General features: G+C 48.5%; 1 protein-coding gene across 3 annotated transcripts in view; it reads right to left on the bottom strand.

The window, feature by feature from the left end:
• Positions 1–8,421, bottom strand: part of SESN3 (sestrin 3) — a 73,201-nt gene extending 64,780 nt beyond the window's left edge. For all 3 annotated transcript variants that reach the window (XM_063430585.1, XM_063430594.1, XM_063430602.1), the window contains exon 1: positions 8,199–8,421. In XM_063430585.1, the coding sequence (XP_063286655.1) occupies positions 8,199–8,282 (84 nt within the window). In that variant the 5' untranslated portion in view covers positions 8,283–8,421. The remainder of the gene's footprint in view (positions 1–8,198) is intronic.
• Positions 8,422–20,534: the final 12,113 nt, after the last annotated feature.

Below are 20,534 nucleotides of genomic sequence, written 5' to 3'. Positions count from 1 at the left end.
TGATTGGACAAAGAACAGCAAGCCTAGTGATCTCACAGTACGAGTATTGGGCTGCGGTCTGGAGTCTGTCCCAACCTGGATTACAGAGAAGTTTAATGGTGGTTTAAAAAAGTTATGGATTTGTAGTTATGGCCTTTTTCTTTTTTAAAAGAAAAGCAAGATATTTAAAGGAACACTATAGTCCCCTAAATTACTTTAGCTAAATAAAGCAGTTTTAGTGTATAGATCATTCCCCTGCAATTTCACTGCTAAATTCACTGTCATTTCGGAGTTAAATCACTTTGTTTCTGTTTATGCAGCCCTAGCCACACCTCCCCTGGCTATGATTGACAGAGCCTGCATGAAAAAAAAATGGTTTCACTTGCAAACAGATGTAATTTACCTTAAATAATTGTATCTCAATCTCTAAATTGCACTTTAATCACATACAGGAGGCTCTTGCAGGGTCTAGCAAGCTATTAACATAGCAGGGGATAAGCACATCTTAATTAAACAGAACTTGCAATAAAGAAAGCCTAAATAGGGCTCTCTTTACAGGAAGTGTTTATGGAAGGCTGTGCAAGTCACATGCAGGGAGGTGTGACTAGGGTTCATAAACAAAGGGATTTAACTCCTTAATGGCAGAGGATTGAGCAGTGAGGCTGCAGGGGCATGTTCTATACACCAAAACTGCTTCATTAAGCTAAAGGTGACTAAAGGTGTTCAGGTGACTATAGTGTCCCTTTAAAAGAAGCACATCTAACATATGATATAGATAAAAATGTATTTTAAAATCAGAGTGTTCCTTTAAAGGGTTACTACAACCAAATCAGTGGATGAGGTAACCAGTGTCTGGATGACCCCATGCAAGTTTTCAAATTGTTAGCAAACTGTGTTTGATTTTTTTTGTTTGTCTTATTAATGCATAATAAATATATATACAAAAGACAATACAAAATTACGAACATTACTAAACACCAACGCAGTAAACCCTCTCTGAAGCAGGAAGAACTCATGATGTTCACTTACTTGAAAATTGAAAACTCACATTGCAAAGATTCCCGTGTTTTGCCCAGAAGAGAATTCTAAAGAGATAACGGCACGTGTGTCAATGATGGCTGATGTAATTTCAAAATAGGACCTGCAACTGGGAACACACACTGCCCCCGAATTATGTGGCAACACTCAGGTAAGGAACACTGTACCAAATTAATTTCCTTTATATTTTTACAGTGTTGCTACTGAAGAAAGCAAACACCTAAACCACAGCATCCAGAAAACAACATGGTGTCATGAAGACGTAATTTTGAAGAAAACAGGGAACACTCTGTTTGGTTGGGAAGGGAAGAAAGACTGGGTTTAAAGGGACACTATAGTCACCAGAACAACTACAGCTTATTGTATTTGCTCTGGTGAGTATAATCATTCCCTTCAGACTTTTTGCAGTAAACATTGTCTTTTCAGAGAAAATGCAGTGTTTACATAACAGCCTAGGGATACCTCCACTGGCCACTCCTCAGATGGCTGCTAGAGGTGCTTACTGGGGCAGTGCAGAACAGTGTGACTGACATTCAGCGTCTCCACCCTCTGCATGGAGACACTGGACTTTGCTTATAGAGATGCATTGTGATAGGCACAGAACACAACTTCTGATGACGTCAGCCAAGGATGCAGAACAGGGGCAGAGCCAGCAGCAGCAGACTGCAATAAAGCTAAGAGTTTGCTTTATTTAGGGGGGGGCAGATGGTGGTTTTAATACATGTTCCTGACCCTATAGTGTTCCTTTAAGATGCAATACAATTTATTACAAAGAAAGGAAAATACATTGTAACTAATCTAATGTGTGCATGCACCTAACATTTGTGTGTCTGCAATGTGACGTTTTTGTCTGTCCCTTGTACAAATTTGAATTGCCCTGCAGGAATGGGGTGGGGGGGGGGGGGGGGGAGGGAGAGAGGTTGGGCCTTCAAATTAATTGAGAATAGGCAAATTCATAGCAAAGTTTAGGTCCAAACAGACAAGCAGCAAAAGTAGTTTGAAATGATTATTCCAGTTGAGCTATTTTGGGATAACATTTGAAATGCCCAGGTGCATTCTCCGTAATTTTCAGTGACTAAGCTAAACTATTTTACTTTGGTTTCAAAACCCAGTCAGTGTGAAAAATACATAAAAGACAAATTATATAAATAATAAAAAAATACAATTCACCTACATTTTTTTTTTTTTTTTTAAGGGACTATATATTAAATAATGAATCACTATGTAATCACAAAAAAACCTTATGACCTTGAGAAAAAAAAAAGTTAATATGAGACAAGGAACTAATAATAAAAGCAAAGTATACAGTCTGTGCTGTGTTAACACTGTACACAATAACAATTATGATTTATGGCTGACTAGTGTGAGGGCACTGGTATAAAACATGAATATGATGTGTCTAAATAAAAAGTATAGAATATGTATAACATGTATTCGAATAGCATGTCTGATTATATACACAGAATTATTTAACACTTTCTCTGCTAGTTTGATCACAAGGATTTAAGAGGTGCTGTTTATGTTGGAGTTCAAGGTAAATTCTCTCCTTTGTAATATGTTCTATATACACAAACACTATACATCAGTGATAGCTCACTTAGGCACCACAGAACTGTATGGGCACCATAACAACTTCATCGTTATACCCAGAGGTCCCTGGTGCCTTATTACCTGAAGGAGTAACACCAGTGATTCCCAAATGTATTGGGTTCAAGGCGCCCATAATATGTCAATATTTAATATTTCATCAAAAAAAATTCTAGGTTGTATACATGTACAGCGCAGCGGCATATACTGAGCCCCTGTTCGTCAGAAATGCTTGCCGTTCAGGCGCAGATTCAGAACCTAATCTTGGGAGTGGCACTGGTAGATTATTTAAAGAAACAATCCAGGCACAATAACCACTACATTACGTTGTAGTGGTTATGGTGCCAGTAGTGCCCTCCCAGAGTAAGTAGTCAAACTGCTTAAGCACAGTTTGACAACCTGCCTGGGATCTGCCAGGATAGGGACTGTGGTAGGGGATAGGGGCAGTAGTGTGTGAGGGGTGCAGTGAGTGTACAGGGTGCATTGTGTTTGTGAAGGATTTAGTGTGTGTATGTTGGACAGTTTGGGGGGGGGGCAGGTTATATGAAGGGTACTGTGTTTGTGTGTGGGGCAGAAGAGTGTGTATGTATGGGGGAGCAGTGTGTGTGTATGGGGGGGGAGTTATTGTGTCTCTGTGGAGGTAGAAGGGCAAATTCATGAATATATAATTTATTTCTTTTTAAATTAAAATTATATTCATATCCCCCCACCCTGCTTACCTTTGCCTGGGAGGGGGGACAGTACTAATCCCTGGTGGTCCGGTGGTAAGAGTGAACTCTAGCCTACAGCTCAGGCAACAGTTCACTCTTGCAAGATTTGGAGCGTTTCTGTGGTAACCACGGCAGCGTTCTGGGCTTGCAAGAGGAGAACCCGGCGGAGCTGCAGATTAGAGCTCCCCCGGGTCCTCTCTCCCTCCCTCACCTGCCAGCATTACAGTGCAAGCGGGCTGGTGAGGGAGAGCTCTGATCTCCCCACCGGTACTGCAGAGCCGGCAGGAAGAGGGAGGCACAGTTCCCGGTGCTATGATCATTTGATCATAGCACTGGGAAAATATCTCCGTTTTCGAGAACCGCTGGGTTAAACCATTAGAGATCGGTTTAACCCCGAAGGTTACTCACCAGCTAGTGGTTTCTGTGCACATTGGGTGCCAAATGCAGCCAAAATTGCAAAAGATTGTAACTGATTCTGTACAGTCCAGGCACCATAACTACTGCATGTAACTGTTGTGGCTGTGGTACCAGTAGGGGCCTGGCACCCCCTCCATTGTAACAAGTCAAACTATTTTTGAACAGTCTGATTTCTTACCCGGGATCCGCCAACTGATTAGCCCAGCCTACACCAATGTCAGAGAGACTAAAGTTCCTATATGTGAATTCCCATTAGCTCTCCTGAGCCAAGTCTTGCAGGGCGTAGCCTATTAGCTTAGAGCGTCAGCTCTTCATTGTTAGTACTGAAGGTAATGAGTTTAACAATTCAAAAATGGTTTAACTCCTTACAATGTGGGGCTTCAAGGTACTCCTGGCAAGATAACCACAGCACTCTGTAATAGTTATGGCGACTGAAATGTTCCTTAGAATTATATGTAATTTATTAGCAGTCTTTATAGCCCCATAGCAAAGCACTATTAAATATTTTGGTATTATACAAACAATATTAAATATTCCACAAAATGTCTCACAACTTTCTGTTTAACAGATTTATTCTACAATGAGTTTTTCTTAGTCCAAATTCAGCATGGTTACTTAAAATTATAAATTGATTCTGATGCTATTATATTGGGGATTATTTATCACTAAATTGGACGTTTGGGAAAAAATTGACAAGGGACAATTTAGTTGGCATAATTAAAACTTTCCACTTTAGTTACTTTGGTCTTAAAAGTGTAATGAATCCAATCCCATATGAATTTCAAAGATTGTAATTTAACCAAAATAATTATAGATGGTATCAAATAGGTTTAAGCAAAAAACAACAGGTTAATTTAGCAAATAATAGGTTGTGGTGAACTTAAACCAGGAATTGCAAAATGTTAGACTGAAAATAGCCCAGTTAAATTATCCAACTGAGCCAATTCAATGCCAGTGTGTGGATTTCTGACCTACATTTTGCTAACTTGGTTTCCACTCTCCAACATTTCCTTTTAATGATTAAACCCCTGAGCAATTTATTTGGCACACTTCGCCGAAAACCAGGAATTGTAGAAAACTAAAAAGTGAATTGAGATTGTTTACATTTTAGCTGTAAAAATAGATGAGAGTTGTAGAATTCTTTGAATTCTGTCTAATTTGGCTTACAAATTGTAAAATTCCTCAGTCCATTTTCCATAATAACTGGCGTAGTGAATAACCATAATTAATATTATTAACCAATAAAACTGGGCAAATGGACATTGCATCACGTTTTAGCGATTATACAGAAAATAAGTGGGTTATTTACATAAAGTGGGAGTTCAAAGGGGATTTCAAAATTAAGGCCACAGAAGTTCTCTTGAATGCATATGCGTCTTTTTTCCCCTATTAAAATGATATATTAGTGCCTGAATGGGAGTGAATAAAGAAGGCTAGTTTTTTTTTTATTATTATTACATGATCACATTATAAGTAAGCATCTAATTCACCAGAAGAACACAGCGATTAGTAAATTCGGACTATTTGCTAGCAACAACCGCAGGTTACCTACACAGAAGACTAACGGCGAAGAGAGATTATATAGAGGTTTACCTATGATTGTCACAAGGCCACTGTGAAGTCAAATAATCAAAAGAGGTTTATTTTTCTAATGAGTGACTCAACAGCAGAGAATCAACAGGGCACTTACACAAACTGAGCCAAAAAAAAAAAAAACTAACATGTTCTCTATCCAATTTAGCCGTTTTGGGTTTAAAGGGATTATTTACTAAACTGTGAAACTGAACGGTCATGGATTAAACTGAGAAATTAAGAAATCAAATCAAAGAAAAAAAAAAAGTGGAGGATTTTTTACTTTTGCTCCCTTGGCCTATTGACGACCGACGCGTTTGTCAGCGACTGGCCATTCACAGCTCATAAAAAGCTTTAGTGTGGTTATTCAATAAATTGGAAACTGTGGAGAATTGATAACAGAATTAAAAACGTCAGGACAAAATAGCCAGATTGGAAAAAACAGCTAAAATTTAGATTTTTTTTTTTTTTCTTCAGTTCTGCTACTTTTGGCCTAAAAATGGAGTTGGTGAATTATTCAAATTTGACTGTTTTAGCATAAAATTCGCATTACCATCGTCAGTCATTTAGAAACCTTGGTTCAGTGAATAAACGAGAATGGAGCTTATTCACTAAACAGTGAATCCTGGTTCATTAGCCTACATTTTGCAAGTCACTTTTCAAATGAACGTTAGGTGTTGTGCTTCCTTTGTCAGTTTGCTATTTAGCGATTAAACCCAAAGAGACAAATTTGCACTGGGTACTGGAGCAGTGCCTCCCGTTCTAATGATCCCTTTAGAATAGGACAGTCAATATATGGAATTCCATTATGGATTTACAGGCTGGGTGGCAAACAATGAATTAATGAATAAAAGGTATAACAAAAAAAGACATTTCATCAACGATAAGAAGTCTATTTCAAAACTACTTAGTTGTACAAGACAGTATTAACCCTTGAGAGCCAAGTGACAGTTTTATCTCACTGTGACATAAAAAGGGAAAATTTGATTTGCTCCACTGTTTAGGATAGATTTATAAATGGTCTTTTGCATACCGGTCACATTGCAAATAACTTATCACAATGCATTAAAGTCTTATTGAAATAGATGCTGGATTGGAGCTTGACAGTCTCCCATGGTCAATGAGGGGTTAATATTTGAGGTTTGAGTGAGGGGAATGGTTTGTTAGTGGCGTGTGGTAAAAGAATGGTCAATGCAGTGCAAGTTAAATAATCTGAGAGTAAAAGGGTGCAGGCATGTTAATGGTCTGAATGAGGCAAAAGGTTAATTATTTATATAGCGCCAGCAAATTCCATAGCGCTGTACAATGGGTATGTCTGTTGCCCATATGATAGGGGCGTTGTAACGTGTTAATGTTCACAGTAGTTTGAAGGATTATTGCATGTTTACCAATCACAGTTAAAGGAAGGGTTAATACATGTAACTGATCACAGAGACAGAAAAAGGGGTTAACGCATGTGACAGTGATCACAGTACCAGGGAAGGGTTAACATATGTACTCTAGGTTGCAAAATGACTTAAGTCCATGGAATTTAACCTTCCATCACAGCGAGAGAAGGGTTAAATGCATGTTACAGATCTCGGCCATAAGAAAGGGTTAATGCATATTATTAGTCACAGTGAGACAAGGAAGGGTAAATGCATGTTACTGATCACAGAGACCTCTCACTGGGATCAATAACATGCTTTAACCCTTGGTTCACACTGTGATCAGTATTATGCATTAACCCTTTCCGCACACTGATCAATAATATGCATTAACCCTTTCCGCACACTGATCAGTAATATGCATTAACCCTTTCCTCACACTGTGATCAGTAATATGCATTAACCCTTTCCTCACACTGTGATCAGTAATATGCATTAACCCTTTCCTCACACTGTGATCAGTAATATGCATTAACCCTTGCCTCACAGTGTGATCAGTAACATGCATTAACCCTTGCCTCACACTGTGATTGATCAGTAACATGGATTAACCCTTGCCTCACACTGTGATTGATCAGTAACATGGATTAACCCTTGCCTCACACTGTGATTGATCAGTAACATGCATTAACCCTTGCCTCACACTGTGATCGATCAGTAATGTGCATTAACCCTTTCCTGCAGTGAGTATAGCTTAGGTGTGAATATACCTGATTGGTAATGGTTATAGGTAGGTTGCAATGTGAGTGTAGGTTGCAATGTGAGTGTAGTTGCATGTTGATGATTGCATTTTTATTGTAGTTGCTGTGTGATTGTGTTTGTGTGAGTGTGGTTGCAGTGCAAGTGAATGTATGTTGCAGTGTTAGTGTGTTTGCAGTGTTAGTGCAGTTCGATTAAGTGTTATTGTGAGTGTAGGGTGCAGTGTACTTGCTGTGTGAGTGTAGGGTGCAGTGTGAGTAGTTGCTGTGAGTGTAAGGTGCAGTGTGAGTACTTGCTGTGAGTGTAGGTTGCAGTGTGAATGTAGGTTGCAGTGTGAATGTAGGTTGCAGTGTGAATGTAGGTTGCAGTGTGAATGTACTTGCTGTGTGAGTGTAGGGTGCAGTGAGTGTAGGGTGCAGTGAGTGTAGGGTGCAGTGAGTGTAGGGTGCAGTGAGTGTAGGTTGCAGTGAGTGTAGGTTGCAGTGTGAGTGTACTTGCTGTGTGAGTGTAGGTTGCAGTGAGTGTAGGTTGCAGTGAGTGTACTTGCAGTGTGAGTGTAGGTTGCAGTGTGAGTGTACTTGCTGTGAGTGTAGTTTGCAGTGAGTATACTTGCAGTGAGTGTACTTGCAGTGAGTGTACTTACAGTGTGTGTACTTACAGTGTGTGTACTTACAGTGTGAGTGTACTTGCTGTGAGTGTAGAGTGCAGTGTGAGTGTAGTTGCTGTGAGTGTAGGGTGCAGTCTGAGTGCCCTCTCAGAGTGAGCCTACCTTGCTGAGCACTCTGTGGCACTGGCTGCAGATCAGATAGTCGCTGGTGGTGGAGCACAGGCTGTCCGTGCCGGCCCGGTTCATGCTCACTGTGCCTGGCGAGCTGTGCAGCCCGTACCCCGGAGACACGGACTGACACAGCACATGCCCATCATCTGACGGAACACGCCCACCAACCGGCTAGTCACGCCCATCGCTCAGCTAACCGCGCCCACTCGCCTAAACAAAGTAGCTCACCAAGGCATGACAAACATCAAACCACGCCCACTTAGCGTTCTTCCTCCATCTCCATAACGCATGCCCCGCCCACAACTCTCACCATAATGATTCCCAGCGCTCTGCCTGTCACTAGGACACGCCTCCTCACCGCCTCATTGTTTCCTCAAACCAATCGCAGGCTTTGTCACTCTTTGCGTCACGCCCCCCGGTAACTGCTCACGCTAGCCAATGAGAATTCGGCAAGAATATGGACCAATGAAAAAAGAACAAAAACAAGCGTCTGCGAAGAAAACCCCGCCCCCTGCAGATCCGTCTCCTGACAAAGGGAAAACTGAAAAACAACTCGCTGTCAGTTACCGCAGTCTGTCACAGGGGGCGCTGCGCTCGCTGTCAGTTACCGCAGTCTGTCACAGGGGGCGCTCGCTGTCAGTTACCGCAGTCTGTCACAGGGGGCGCTCGCTGTCAGTTACCGCAGTCTGTCACAGGGGGCGCTGCGCTCACAGTCAGTTACCACAGTCTGTCACAGGGGGCGATGCTCTCGCTGTCAGTTACCGCAGTCTGTCACAGGGGGCGCTGCGCTCGCTGTCAGTTACCGCAGTCTGTCACAGGGGGCGCTGCTCTCGCTGTCAGTTACCGCAGTCTGTCACAGGGGGCGCTTGCTGTCAGTTACCGCAGTCTGTCACAGGGGGCGCTCACTGTCAGTTACCACAGTCTGTCACAGGGGGCGCTCGCTGTCAGTTACCGCAGTCTGTCACAGGCGCCGCTGCTCTCGCTGTCAGATACCGTAGTCTGTCACAGGGGGCGCTCGCTGTCAGTTACCGCAGTCTGTCACAGGGGGCGCTGCGCTCGCTGTCAGTTACCAGAGTCTGTCACAGGGGGCGCTCGCTGTCAGTTACCGCAGTCTGTCACAGGGGGCGCTTGCTGTCAGTTACCGCAGTCTGTCACAGGGGGCGCTCACTGTCAGTTACCACAGTCTGTCACAGGGGGCGCTCGCTGTCAGTTACCGCAGTCTGTCACAGGCGCCGCTGCTCTCGCTGTCAGATACCGTAGTCTGTCACAGGGGGCGCTCGCTGTCAGTTACCGCAGTCTGTCACAGGGGGCGCTGCGCTCGCTGTCAGTTACCAGAGTCTGTCACAGGGGGCGCTCGCTGTCAGTTACCGCAGTCTGTCACAGGGGGCGCTGCACTCGCTGTCAGTTACCGCAGTCTGTCACAGGGGGCGCTGCGCTCGCTGTCAGTTACCGCAGTCTGTCACAGGGGGCGCTCGCTGTCAGTTACCGCAGTCTGTCACAGGGGGCGCTGCTCTCGCTGTCAGTTACCGCAGTCTGTCACAGGGGGCGCTCGCTGTCAGTTACCGCAGTCTGTCACAGGGGGCGCTGCACTCGCTGTCAGTTACCGCAGTCTGTCACAGGGGGCGCTGCGCTCGCTGTCGGTTACCACAGTCTGTCACAGGGGGCGCTCACTGTCAGTTACCGCAGTCTGTCACAGGGGGCGCTGCACTCGCTGTCAGTTACCGCAGTCTGTCACAGGGGGCGATGCTCTCGCTGTCAGTTACCGCAGTCTGTCACAGGGGGCGCTGCTCTCACTGTCCGTTACCGCAGTCTGTCACAGGGGGCGCTGCGCTCACTGTCAGTTACCACAGTCTCTCACAGGGGGCGCTCGCTGTCAGTTACCGCAGTCTGTCACAGGGGGCGCTGCACTCACTGTCAGTTACCGCAGTCTGTCACAGGGGGCGCTCACTGTCAGTTACCGCAGTCTGTCACAGGGGGCGCTCACTGTCAGTTACCGCAGTCTGTCACAGGGGGCGCTGCTCTCGCTGTCAGTTACCGCAGTCTGTCACAGGGGGCGCTGCTCTCGCTGTCAGTTACCGCAGTCTGTCACAGGGGGCGCTGCACTCACTGTCAGTTACCGCAGTCTGTCACAGGGGGCGCTGCTCTCGCTGTCAGTTACCACAGTCTGTCACAGGGGGCGCTCACTGTCAAAACTCTGCATCAAGACTGAGAGATAGGGTATGTTTTTGTGATCTAGGGACTACTTTAAGAGAATAGCGTTGGTACACACATTGTATCAAAGTGCCTGTCAATGACCAACTATGTGAGGAGAGGAACAAAGCTATGTTATACGCATGTCCATACACGTATCACAATGTCAGGCTTTCAATTTGCAATATGCAGTTTGTGGCTTGTAAACTCAAGACATATCGTAAGAAAAACAGTTTGAACACCAGACTTAGACTTGAGAGATCAATGAACAGTGGGCCAAGATAGATAAATGAAACCTTTTACAATTAATATATTTTCTGTAAATTACTTTATTCTCTGTATCAACTATGAAATATTAAAGATAAAACAATTACATCTAAAAGCCAACTATTAGTGTGCATAGGAATTACAAGGCCGCTCATAATGTGGGATAAAGAACACAGCTTTTAAACCGAATATTCTGTCATCACAAAATGACCTTGTAGAGATAATTCACTTGCAACAACAACAACAACAAAAACAACAACTTTTCTCTTAACCCCTTAACGACCTAGGACGTTTCAGGACCGTCATCGGCATTTTTGCATTGCCGACCGGTGACGGTCCTGAACCGTCCTAACAGTGCAATGTACTTAGCCGATCGCCGTCACTCCCCCGGCGGCGATCGGCGGCGATCGGCGTTGCTCCCGGCGTGAGAAGACTGCCTGCAGCCCAGACAGTCTTCCCATGGCGGATTTGGACCCCTGGGGCTATGTGACCCCATGCATACAAAACCCATTCACACCTCCTGTCACTTTCTCTCCTCCTACTTCTAGCAGCTGGTGATGTCTCTCCCAATCCAGGGCCCTTCACCTTCTCTACACACACTAAGACAACCAGAAACCCCACAAACCTCATCACAATACCCTGCCCTTTACCCTCACTTACCAAAATTCATTGTGCACTCTGGAATGCCTGCTCCATCTGCAGTAATTTAAAATCAACAACCATACACGACTTTTTCATCTCAAACTCACTCACACTGCTTGCACTTACAGAGACCTGGCTGTCCCCCTCTGATAGCGCCACTCCTGCCTCTTTATGTTTTGGTGGGCTACAGTTCTCTCACACTCCCAGACTCAACTGTAAAGGAGGTGGCGTAGGCAGGGCCTCACCCCCTCTCCTGTGTTCTTCTCACCTCCCCCCCCCGTGTCTTCTCACCTCCCCCCGTGGTCTCTCCTCTCCCTTCTCCTCACCCCCCTCTCCCTGTGCTCTCTATAGAGCGCTCAGGCGGCTGAAACATTTAAAGGGCTGGCGATGGGGGCGCAGGGCGTCCCCTCCTATATGGCGCCCTAGGCGGCTGCCTAGTTCGCCTTATAAGAAGCGCCGGCCCTGGGCGTAGGCATCCTTCTCTCCCCTCAATGTACCTTTCAACCAATCATAACTCCCCCTGCCCTATCCTTTTCTTCTTTTGAAGTTCACACTGTCCGCCTATTTAAACCCACTCCTTTAAGAATTGCTATCATCTACCGCCCCCCCCGGTTATCCTAGACTATTCATTGAGCACTTTTCTTCCTGGCTTCCCCACTTCCTCTCATCTAGCACTCCTTCCCTTATACTTGAGGATTTCAATATCCCAATCAATAACCCCAATTGCACTGATGCCTCTCGTCTGCTCTCTGTAACCTCCTCCTTTGGCCTTACGCAATGGTCCAATTTAGCAATCCATACAGCAGGAAACACTCTTGATCTTGCCTTCACCAACCTCTGTACTGCCTCTAATCTCTCCAATATTCCTTTTCCTCTATCTGACCACCATCTGCTGACTTTTGACATTGGCATACCTAAGACCCAATTGACACCACCGTCTGAACATCACTCTCACTGAAACCTCCAATGTCTTGACCTAGAGCATTTCTCCACTAATCTCCAAACAATCATTTTACCTATCTCAAACCTCACCTGTTCTAGTTCTGCAACCTCCTTCTACAATTCCACCCTCTCCTCTCAACTACACATCATGGCACCTTGTACATTTAAACGCCGCAGGCCCCCCCAACAACAACCCTGGCACACCAAGCTCACTCGATACCTCCAAAAATGCTCCAGAACTGCTGAACGCTGTTGGAGAAAGCCTCACTGTGCATCTGACTTTCTCCACTATAAATTTATGCTGAGCTCATACAGCTTGGCTCTTTCCTCTGCAAAAGTTTATTACTTCAACACCCTCATAACCACACTCTCCCGCGAACCCAAACGACTATTTCACACATTTAATCTCTTCTTCGCCCTGCTGTTCCCCCTCCACCTACTAACTTGACCGCCTCAGACTTTGCAACTCACTTCACTGACAAGATCTCTACAATCAGAGAAGAGATCTCTCATCTTTCTTCTTCCCCTTACAATATTTCCCCTAACTTCACTCCCTCTGCTGTTCTATGTTCATTCGCACCCACTACATTGGAAGAGGTTTATGCTCTGCTCCAGTCCTCCCGCCCCACCACCTGCTCCCTAGATCCAATTCCCTCGCATCTCATCCGTACTCTGTCTTCTTCTCTTTCTCCACCTCTCACTAAAATTCTCAATCTCTCTCTCTCCTCTGGTATATTTCCATCGTCCTTCAAACATGCAACTGTAACCCCAATTCTAAAGAAGCCCAATCTTGACCCTAACTCCCCAACTCCTCTCTGTTGGTGTCCCCCAAGGTTCAGTCCTTGGTCCCCTACTATTCTCCATCTATACTGCCTCCCTTGGTAAACTCATTAGCTCCTTTGGCTTCCAATATCATTTCTATGCAGATGACACGCAAATCTACCTGTCCTCTCCTGATCTCTCCCCGTCCCTCTTGACTAGTTTCTCTGACTGCCTCTCTGCTGTTTCTAACTGGATGGCTGCCCACTTCCTTAAACTAAACTTGACCAAAACTGAAATTCCCTCAAGTGTTGTTACTCCTGTGTCTGTCTCCCTCCAAGTCAACAGTGCTACCATCAGCTCCACCACGCAGGCTCGCTGCCTAGGTGTTCTCTTTGACTCCGACCTCTCCTTCAAGCCTCATGTGTAATCTATCGCCAAATCCTGTCATTTCCATCTCAAAAACATTGCGCGCATCCGCCTCTACTTAACGCCAGATGCGACTAAGGTGTTGGTCCATTCCACTGTACTTTCTCGCCTTGACTACTGTAACCCGCTTCTCAGTGGTCTTACGTGCTCCCAACTTGCGCCGTTACAGTCCATAATGAATGCGGCGGCAAGGCTCATCTTCCTGTCCGCCCGCACCTCCCATGCCTCACCCTTCTGTCAGTCCCTACATAAGGTAAGTATGTCCCGTCTAGGCCCTTACGATCTGCTGAAGACTTACGTCTATCTTCTGTCCGTACTCCCACCTCTGATGCTCGCCTTCAAGATTTCTCGAGGGCTGCACCGTTCCTGTGGAACTCGCTTCCCTCCTCCGTTAGATGCTCACCCAGTCTCCACTCCTTCAAAAAATCGTTAAAAACCCACTTCTTCATAAAAGCGTATCAATTAAACTGTTAATTAGTGATGTCGCGAACATAACATTTTCGGTTCGCAAATGGCGAACGCGAACTTCCGCAAATGTTCGCGAATGGGCGAACCGGGCGAACCGCCATAGACTTCAATGGGCAGGCGAATTTTAAAACCCACAGGGACTCTTTCTGGCAACAATAGTGATGGAAAAGTTGTTTCAAGGGGACTAACACCTGGACTGTGGCATGCCGGAGGGGGATCCATGGCAAAACTCCCATGGAAAATTACATAGTTGATGCAGAGTCTGGTTTTAATCCATAAAGGGCATAAATCACCTAACATTCCTAAATTGTTTGGAATAACGTGCTTTAAAACATCAGGTAGTGTAAGGGTTACGCCCGCTTCACAGTGGCAGACCAAACTCTCCGTTTAACGCACCGCAAACAACCGCAAACAGTCCATTTGCACAACCGCAAACTCCCCATTTGCACAAGGTTCCTTGTCCTCATTGATGTCATTGAAGGTCTCTCTTCCTCCACCCAGGAAGCGGGAGATGGAAAAAGATGCTTGGTCGGTCCTCCTACTTCAAATTTGGGGCACTGCGCATGCAATCTAATGTGCCACCAGATAGGAGTGGTGTGTTAAGTAATACTATTCCCAGGGGCGGACTGACAGGTCGGGCAGATCGGTCATGGACCGAGGGCCCGAGGCAGTCAGGGGCCCGGCAGCACAGTCATGCTCTGGCTGAGGAGATAGAGTTATTCCAGTGATATGCTGCAGGAGCCCTGCAGCATATCACTTTGTAGTTAACCCCCTTCATCCCTCACCCGTTTTCCCTCTCTTAGGGAGACCTGGCAGTGAGTATTCAGTTCTTGCTGCCAGGTCTCCAGCCGTGCGGTGCTGTGTGAGGAGGAAGAGGCGGGGCTAGAAAGTGACATCACTTCCTGCCCTGCCTGAAGAGGAGCTGCAGCAGCCTGGCAGACAGCTCAGGTAAGCTTTTTATAGATTATTTTCTGCAAATCCTCATTCCGCTCATCACCACCTGCAGTCTCCCTGAACCCACCCCAGCCCCCAGTACCTACCTCTGCTCCCACTTCAGCCCCCCTGTACCCACCTTAGCCCCCCAGTACCCACCTCAGACCCCCTGCTTCTACCTTAACCCCCCTGAACCCCCCCAGTACCCACCTTAGCCCCCAGTACCCACCATAGCCCCCCAGCTCCTACCTCAGCCCCCCAGTACCCACCTCAGCCCCCTGCTCCTACCTGAACCCCCCAGTACCCACCTCAGCCCCCCCTGCTCCTACCTGAATCCCCCAGTACCCACCTCAGCCCCCCCTGCTCCTACCTGAACCCCCAGTACCCACCTCAGCCCCCCCTGCTCCTACCTGAATCCCCCAGTACCCACCTCAGCCCCCAGTAACCACCATAGCCCCCCCAGCTCCTACCTCAGCCCCCCTGAACCTACCTCAGCCCCCAGTACCCACCTCAGCCCCAGTACCCACCTCAGCCCCCCTGTACCCACCATGGCCCCCCAGTACCCACCTCAGCCCCCCAGCTCCTACTTCAGCCCCCCAGTACCCACCTCAGCCCCCCAGTACCCACCTCAGCCCCCAGTACCCACCTCAGCCCCCCTGTACCCACCTCAGGCCCCAGTACCCACCTCAGCCCCTCTGTACCCACCTCAGCCCCAGTACCCACCTCTGCTCCCACCTCAGCCCCCCTATACCCACCTAAGCCCCTAGTACCCACCTCAGCCCCCCTGTACCCACCTCAGCCCCCAGTACCCACCTCTGCTCCCACCTCAGCCCCCCTGTACCCACCTCAGCCCCCTATACCCACCTCAGCCCCCAATACCCACCTCAGCCCCAGTACCCACCTCTGCTCCCACCTCAGCCCCCCTGTACCCACCTCAGCCCCCTGTACCCACCTCAGCCCCCTGTACTCACCTCAGCCCCCTGTACTCACCTCAGCCCCCTGTACTCACCTCAGCCCCCAGTACCCACCTCAACCCCTCTGTACCCACCTCAGCCCCAGTACCCACCTCTGCTCCCACCTCAGCCCCCCTGTACCCACCTCAGCCCCCTATACCCACCTCAGCCCCAGTACCCACCTCTGCTCCCACCTCAGCACCACTGTACCCACCTCAGCCCCCCTGTACCCACCTCAGCCCCCTGTACCCACCTCAGCCCCCTGTACTCACCTCAGCCCCCTGTACTCACCTCAGCCCCCAGTACCCACCTCAACCCCTCTGTACCCACCTCAGCCCCAGTACCCACCTCTGCTTCCACCTCAGCCCCCCTGTACCCACCTCAGCCCCCTATACCCACCTCAGCCCCCAATACCCACCTCAGCCCCAGTACCCACCTCTGCTCCCACCTCAGCACCACTGTACCCACCTCAGCCCCCCTGTACCCACCTCAGCCCCCTGTACCCACCTCAGCCCCCTGTACTCACCTCAGCCCCCTGTACTCACCTCAGCCCCCAGTACCCACCTCAACCCCTCTGTACCCACCTCAGCCCCAGTACCCACCTCTGCTCCCACCTCAGCCCCCCTGTACCCACCTCAGCCCCCCCCTGTACCCACCTCAGCCCCCAGTACCCACCTCTGCTCCCACCTCAGCCCCCCTGTACCCACCTCAGCCCCCCCTGTACCCACCTCAGCCCCCAGTACCCACCTCTGCTCCCACCTCAGCCCCCCTGTACCCACCTCAGCCCCCCTGTACCCACCTCAGCCCCCTATACCCACCTCAGCCCCCAATACCCACCTCAGCCCCAGTACCCACCTCTGCTCCCACCTCAGCACCACTGTACCCATCTCAGCCCCCCTGTACCCACCTCAGCCCCCCTGTACCTACCTCAGCCCCCTGTACCCACCTCAGCCCCCCTGTACCCACCTCAGCCCCCAGTACCCACCTCTGCTCCCACCTCAGCCCCCCTGTACCCACCTCAGCCCCCCTGTACCCACCTCAGCCCCCTATACCCACCTCAGCCCCCAATACCCACGTCAGCCCCAGTACCCACCTCTGCTCCCACCTCAGCACCACTGTACCCACCTCAGCCCCCCTGTACCCACCTCAGCTCCCAGTACCCACCTCAGCTCCCACCTCAGCCCCACTGTACCCACCTCAGCCCCACTGTACCCACCTCAGCCCCCTGTACCCACCTCTGCTCCCACCTCAGCCCCCCTGTACCTACCTCGGCCCCACTGTAACCACCTCGGCCCCAGGACTAACTACTATAGTCCCTATCCCTTTCAGTACCCACCACAGCTCCTATGTCCCCTCCTGCGCTCACCACAACCTCTATGTCCCACCTCATACTCTGTCCAGTCCCACCCCCATCTAAGTCCCCGAGCCTCCCCGTGCCCACTTCAGTCCCTGTGCCTCACAGTGCCCACCACAGCCCTCCCTGCACCTATTTCAGCATCTATCCCCCCGCGCACACACTACAGCCACTATCCAACTTATACACAGTAGAGCCTCTATTATCCAAACACACACACACTACAGCCTCAGTAAACACCAGATGCCTACTACAGATTCTATCCCACAGACACTGCAACACAGCCAGCCATATCCACTCACATAATGCACTGCAAATCGCCCCATTCACACACGCAAAAACCCACAAGGAGCCTCACCGTATAGACACAATCCCACAAGCAGCATCCCCCCACACATACAAAACCACATGCTGCCTCCCTACACATACACATCACAAACAGCATACCCACCATTGAAATACTGCACACACATACATCACTTATATAGCACCAACATATTCTGCAGCGCTATTAATAGGTAAAACAAGAGAAACGATTAATCTAACACAACACTTTGACATACAGGAACACAACATCACTAGCAACATCCCCACACATGCAACCCCACAAGTAGACTCCAAACACATGTGGCTACTTGAATGGTTGTACATGTGGGGTTGCTGCTTGTGATGGCCTCAGCAAAAGTGGTGAAGAAGTGTGTTATTAAATTTGCTTTATTTCTTTATTTTCAAGGGACACTATAGTCACCCAGACCACTTCAGCTCAATGAAGTGGTCTGGGGGCCAGGTCCCTCAGGTTTTAACCCTTCAGATGCAAACATAGCAGTTTCAGAAAAACTGATATGTTTACATTTAGGGATAATCCAGCCCCTAGTGGCTGTCTTCCGGACAGCCACTAGAGGCGCATTTGCGACTCTGAGACGCATTCCGCTTCCATCACGCAGAGCGTCCATAGGAAAGCATTGAGAAATGCTTTCCTATGGATACTTTTAATGCGCGCGCGGCACTGCCGCGCATGTGCATTTGGCTCCGCTGACGTCAGACGGGGAGGAGAGGTCACCAGCGCCGAGGGAGCCCAGCGCTGGATTAAGGAAATTGGCTGAAGGCGTTTTTAACCCCTTCAACGCCACGGGAGGGGGACCCTGAAGGTGGGGGCACCGTCAGGGCACTATAGTGTCAGGAAAACCGATTTGTTTTCCTGACACTATAGTGATCCTTTAATTGCTGGGAAGGCACGCCAGCAAGGGTTACTCCATCTAAGAACAGTGTTTATTAATACACTGTTTTTGGTTGGATTAACTCCTTAAAAGTAAATCTGGCCATTTTTGTGGGCTCTGTTAGTGTGGAAGTCAGGGCTGTGTGGCTCTCACACAGCCATTCTGTGTGCTGGGCAGCCTACACATAATATATGTGTAAAAGCAGCAGAAAGAAGGGGGGGGGGGAGAGTAGCAGGGGACTAGAAAACCTTGTACCAGGACCAAGAGGGGGGGCCATTGATCACCCACTGCCCGAGGGCCCTGTGAGTGGTCAGTCCACCCCTGACTATTCCTATCAGTTTAATCCCTGTTACGTCTCCTATCAGGGGACGTGTATATAAGGCATCGATTTTAGGAAGCGCCACAGGTCAAGCCTGCACACCCAGTAGTCAAGGAGTTCATCGCTCCTCAGAGTGTCGATATCTGCAGTTAAGGCGAGAGAGTCTGCTACCTGTCGGTCGAGTCGTTCTCTGAGGGTGGACCCCGAAGGGCTGTGGCGATGCGTAGGACTTAAAAAGCTCTGCATGTCCTCCATCAACAACACGTCTGTAAAGTGTCCTGTCCTTGCCGGCGTGGTCGTGGAAGGAGGAGGATTACTTTCACCTCTTCCCCTGTTAGATTCCCGTTGTGCTGTGACATCACCCTTATACGCTGTGTAAAGCATACTTTTTAATTGATTTTGGAACTGCTGCATCCTTTCCAACTTGACGTAATTCGGTAACATTTCAGGCACTTTCTGCTTATACCGGGGGTCTAGTAGCGTGGACTCCCAGTACAGGTCGTTCTCCTTCAGCCTTTTTATACGAGGGTCCCTCAACAGGCACGCCAGCATGAAAGACCCCATTTGCACAAGGTTGGATACTCATGTCCTGTTCCTCGTCCTCAGTGATCTCTCTGAAGGTATGTTCTTCCCCCCAGCCACGTACATCACCACGGGTACCAGATAGGTGACAACGAGCACCCTGGGATGCCTGTTGTGGTTGGTCTTCCTCCTCCTCCTCCTCAAAGCCACATTCCTCCTCTGACTCCTCTTCCTCACAATCCTCTTCCAGCGTTGCCGCAGGTCCAGCAAGCGATGCTGATAAGGCTGTTTCTGGTGGTGATGGTGACCACAACTCTTCCTCTTCACGCTCATCTACGGCCTGATCCAGCACTCTTCACAGGGCACGCTCCAGGAAGAAAACAAATGGTATGATGTGGCTGATGGTGCCTTCGGTGCGACTGACTAGGTTTGTCACCTCCTCAAAAGGACGCATGAGCCTACAGGCATTGCGCATGAGCGTCCAGTAACGTGGCAAAAAAATTCCCAGCTCCGCAGAGGCTGTCCTAGCACCCCGGTCATAAAAATACTCGTTAACGGCTTTTTCTTGTTGGAGCAGGCGGTCGAACATTAGTAGTGTTGAATTCCAACGTGTCGGGCTGTCGCAAATCAAGCGCCTCACTGGCATGTTGTTCCGCCGCTGGATATCGGAAAAGTGCACCATGGCCATGTAGGAATGCCTGAAATGGCCACACACCTTCCTGGCCTGCTTAAAGACGTCCTGTAAGCCTGGGTACTTATGCACAAAGCGTTGTACGATCAGATTACACACATGTGCCATGCACGGCACATGTGTCAACTTGCCCAAATGCAATGCCGCCAACAAATTTCTTCCGTTGTCACAAACCACTTTGCCGATCTCCAGTTGGTGCGGAGTCAGCCACTGATCCACCTGTGCGTTCAGGGCGGACAGGAGTGCTGGTCCAGTGTGACTCTCTGCTTTCAGGCAAATCAACCACAAGACGGCGTGACACTGCCGTATCCGGGATGTGGAACAGTACCTGCGGAGCTGGGGGGGTGCCGTTGATGTGGAGCAAGACACAGCAGCAGAAGAGGACTCAGCCGAGGAGGTTATGGAAGAGGATGGAGTAGGAGGAGTAGAGGAGGTGGCAGCAGGCCTGCCTGCAAGTTGTGGCGGTGTCACCAACTCCTCTGCAGAGCCACGCATTCCATGCTTGGCAGCCGTCAGCAGGTTTACCCAATGCGCAGTGTAGGTGATATACCTCCCCTGACCATGCTTTGCAGACCAGGTATCAGTGGTCAGATAGACCCTTGCCCCAACACTGTGTGCCAGACATGCCATTACTTCCTTTT

Source organism: Pelobates fuscus, chromosome 1 (assembly GCF_036172605.1).
Source record: "Pelobates fuscus isolate aPelFus1 chromosome 1, aPelFus1.pri, whole genome shotgun sequence".
Taxonomy (NCBI): domain Eukaryota; kingdom Metazoa; phylum Chordata; class Amphibia; order Anura; family Pelobatidae; genus Pelobates; species Pelobates fuscus.
This window is presented reverse-complemented; position numbering and strand designations above follow the sequence as displayed.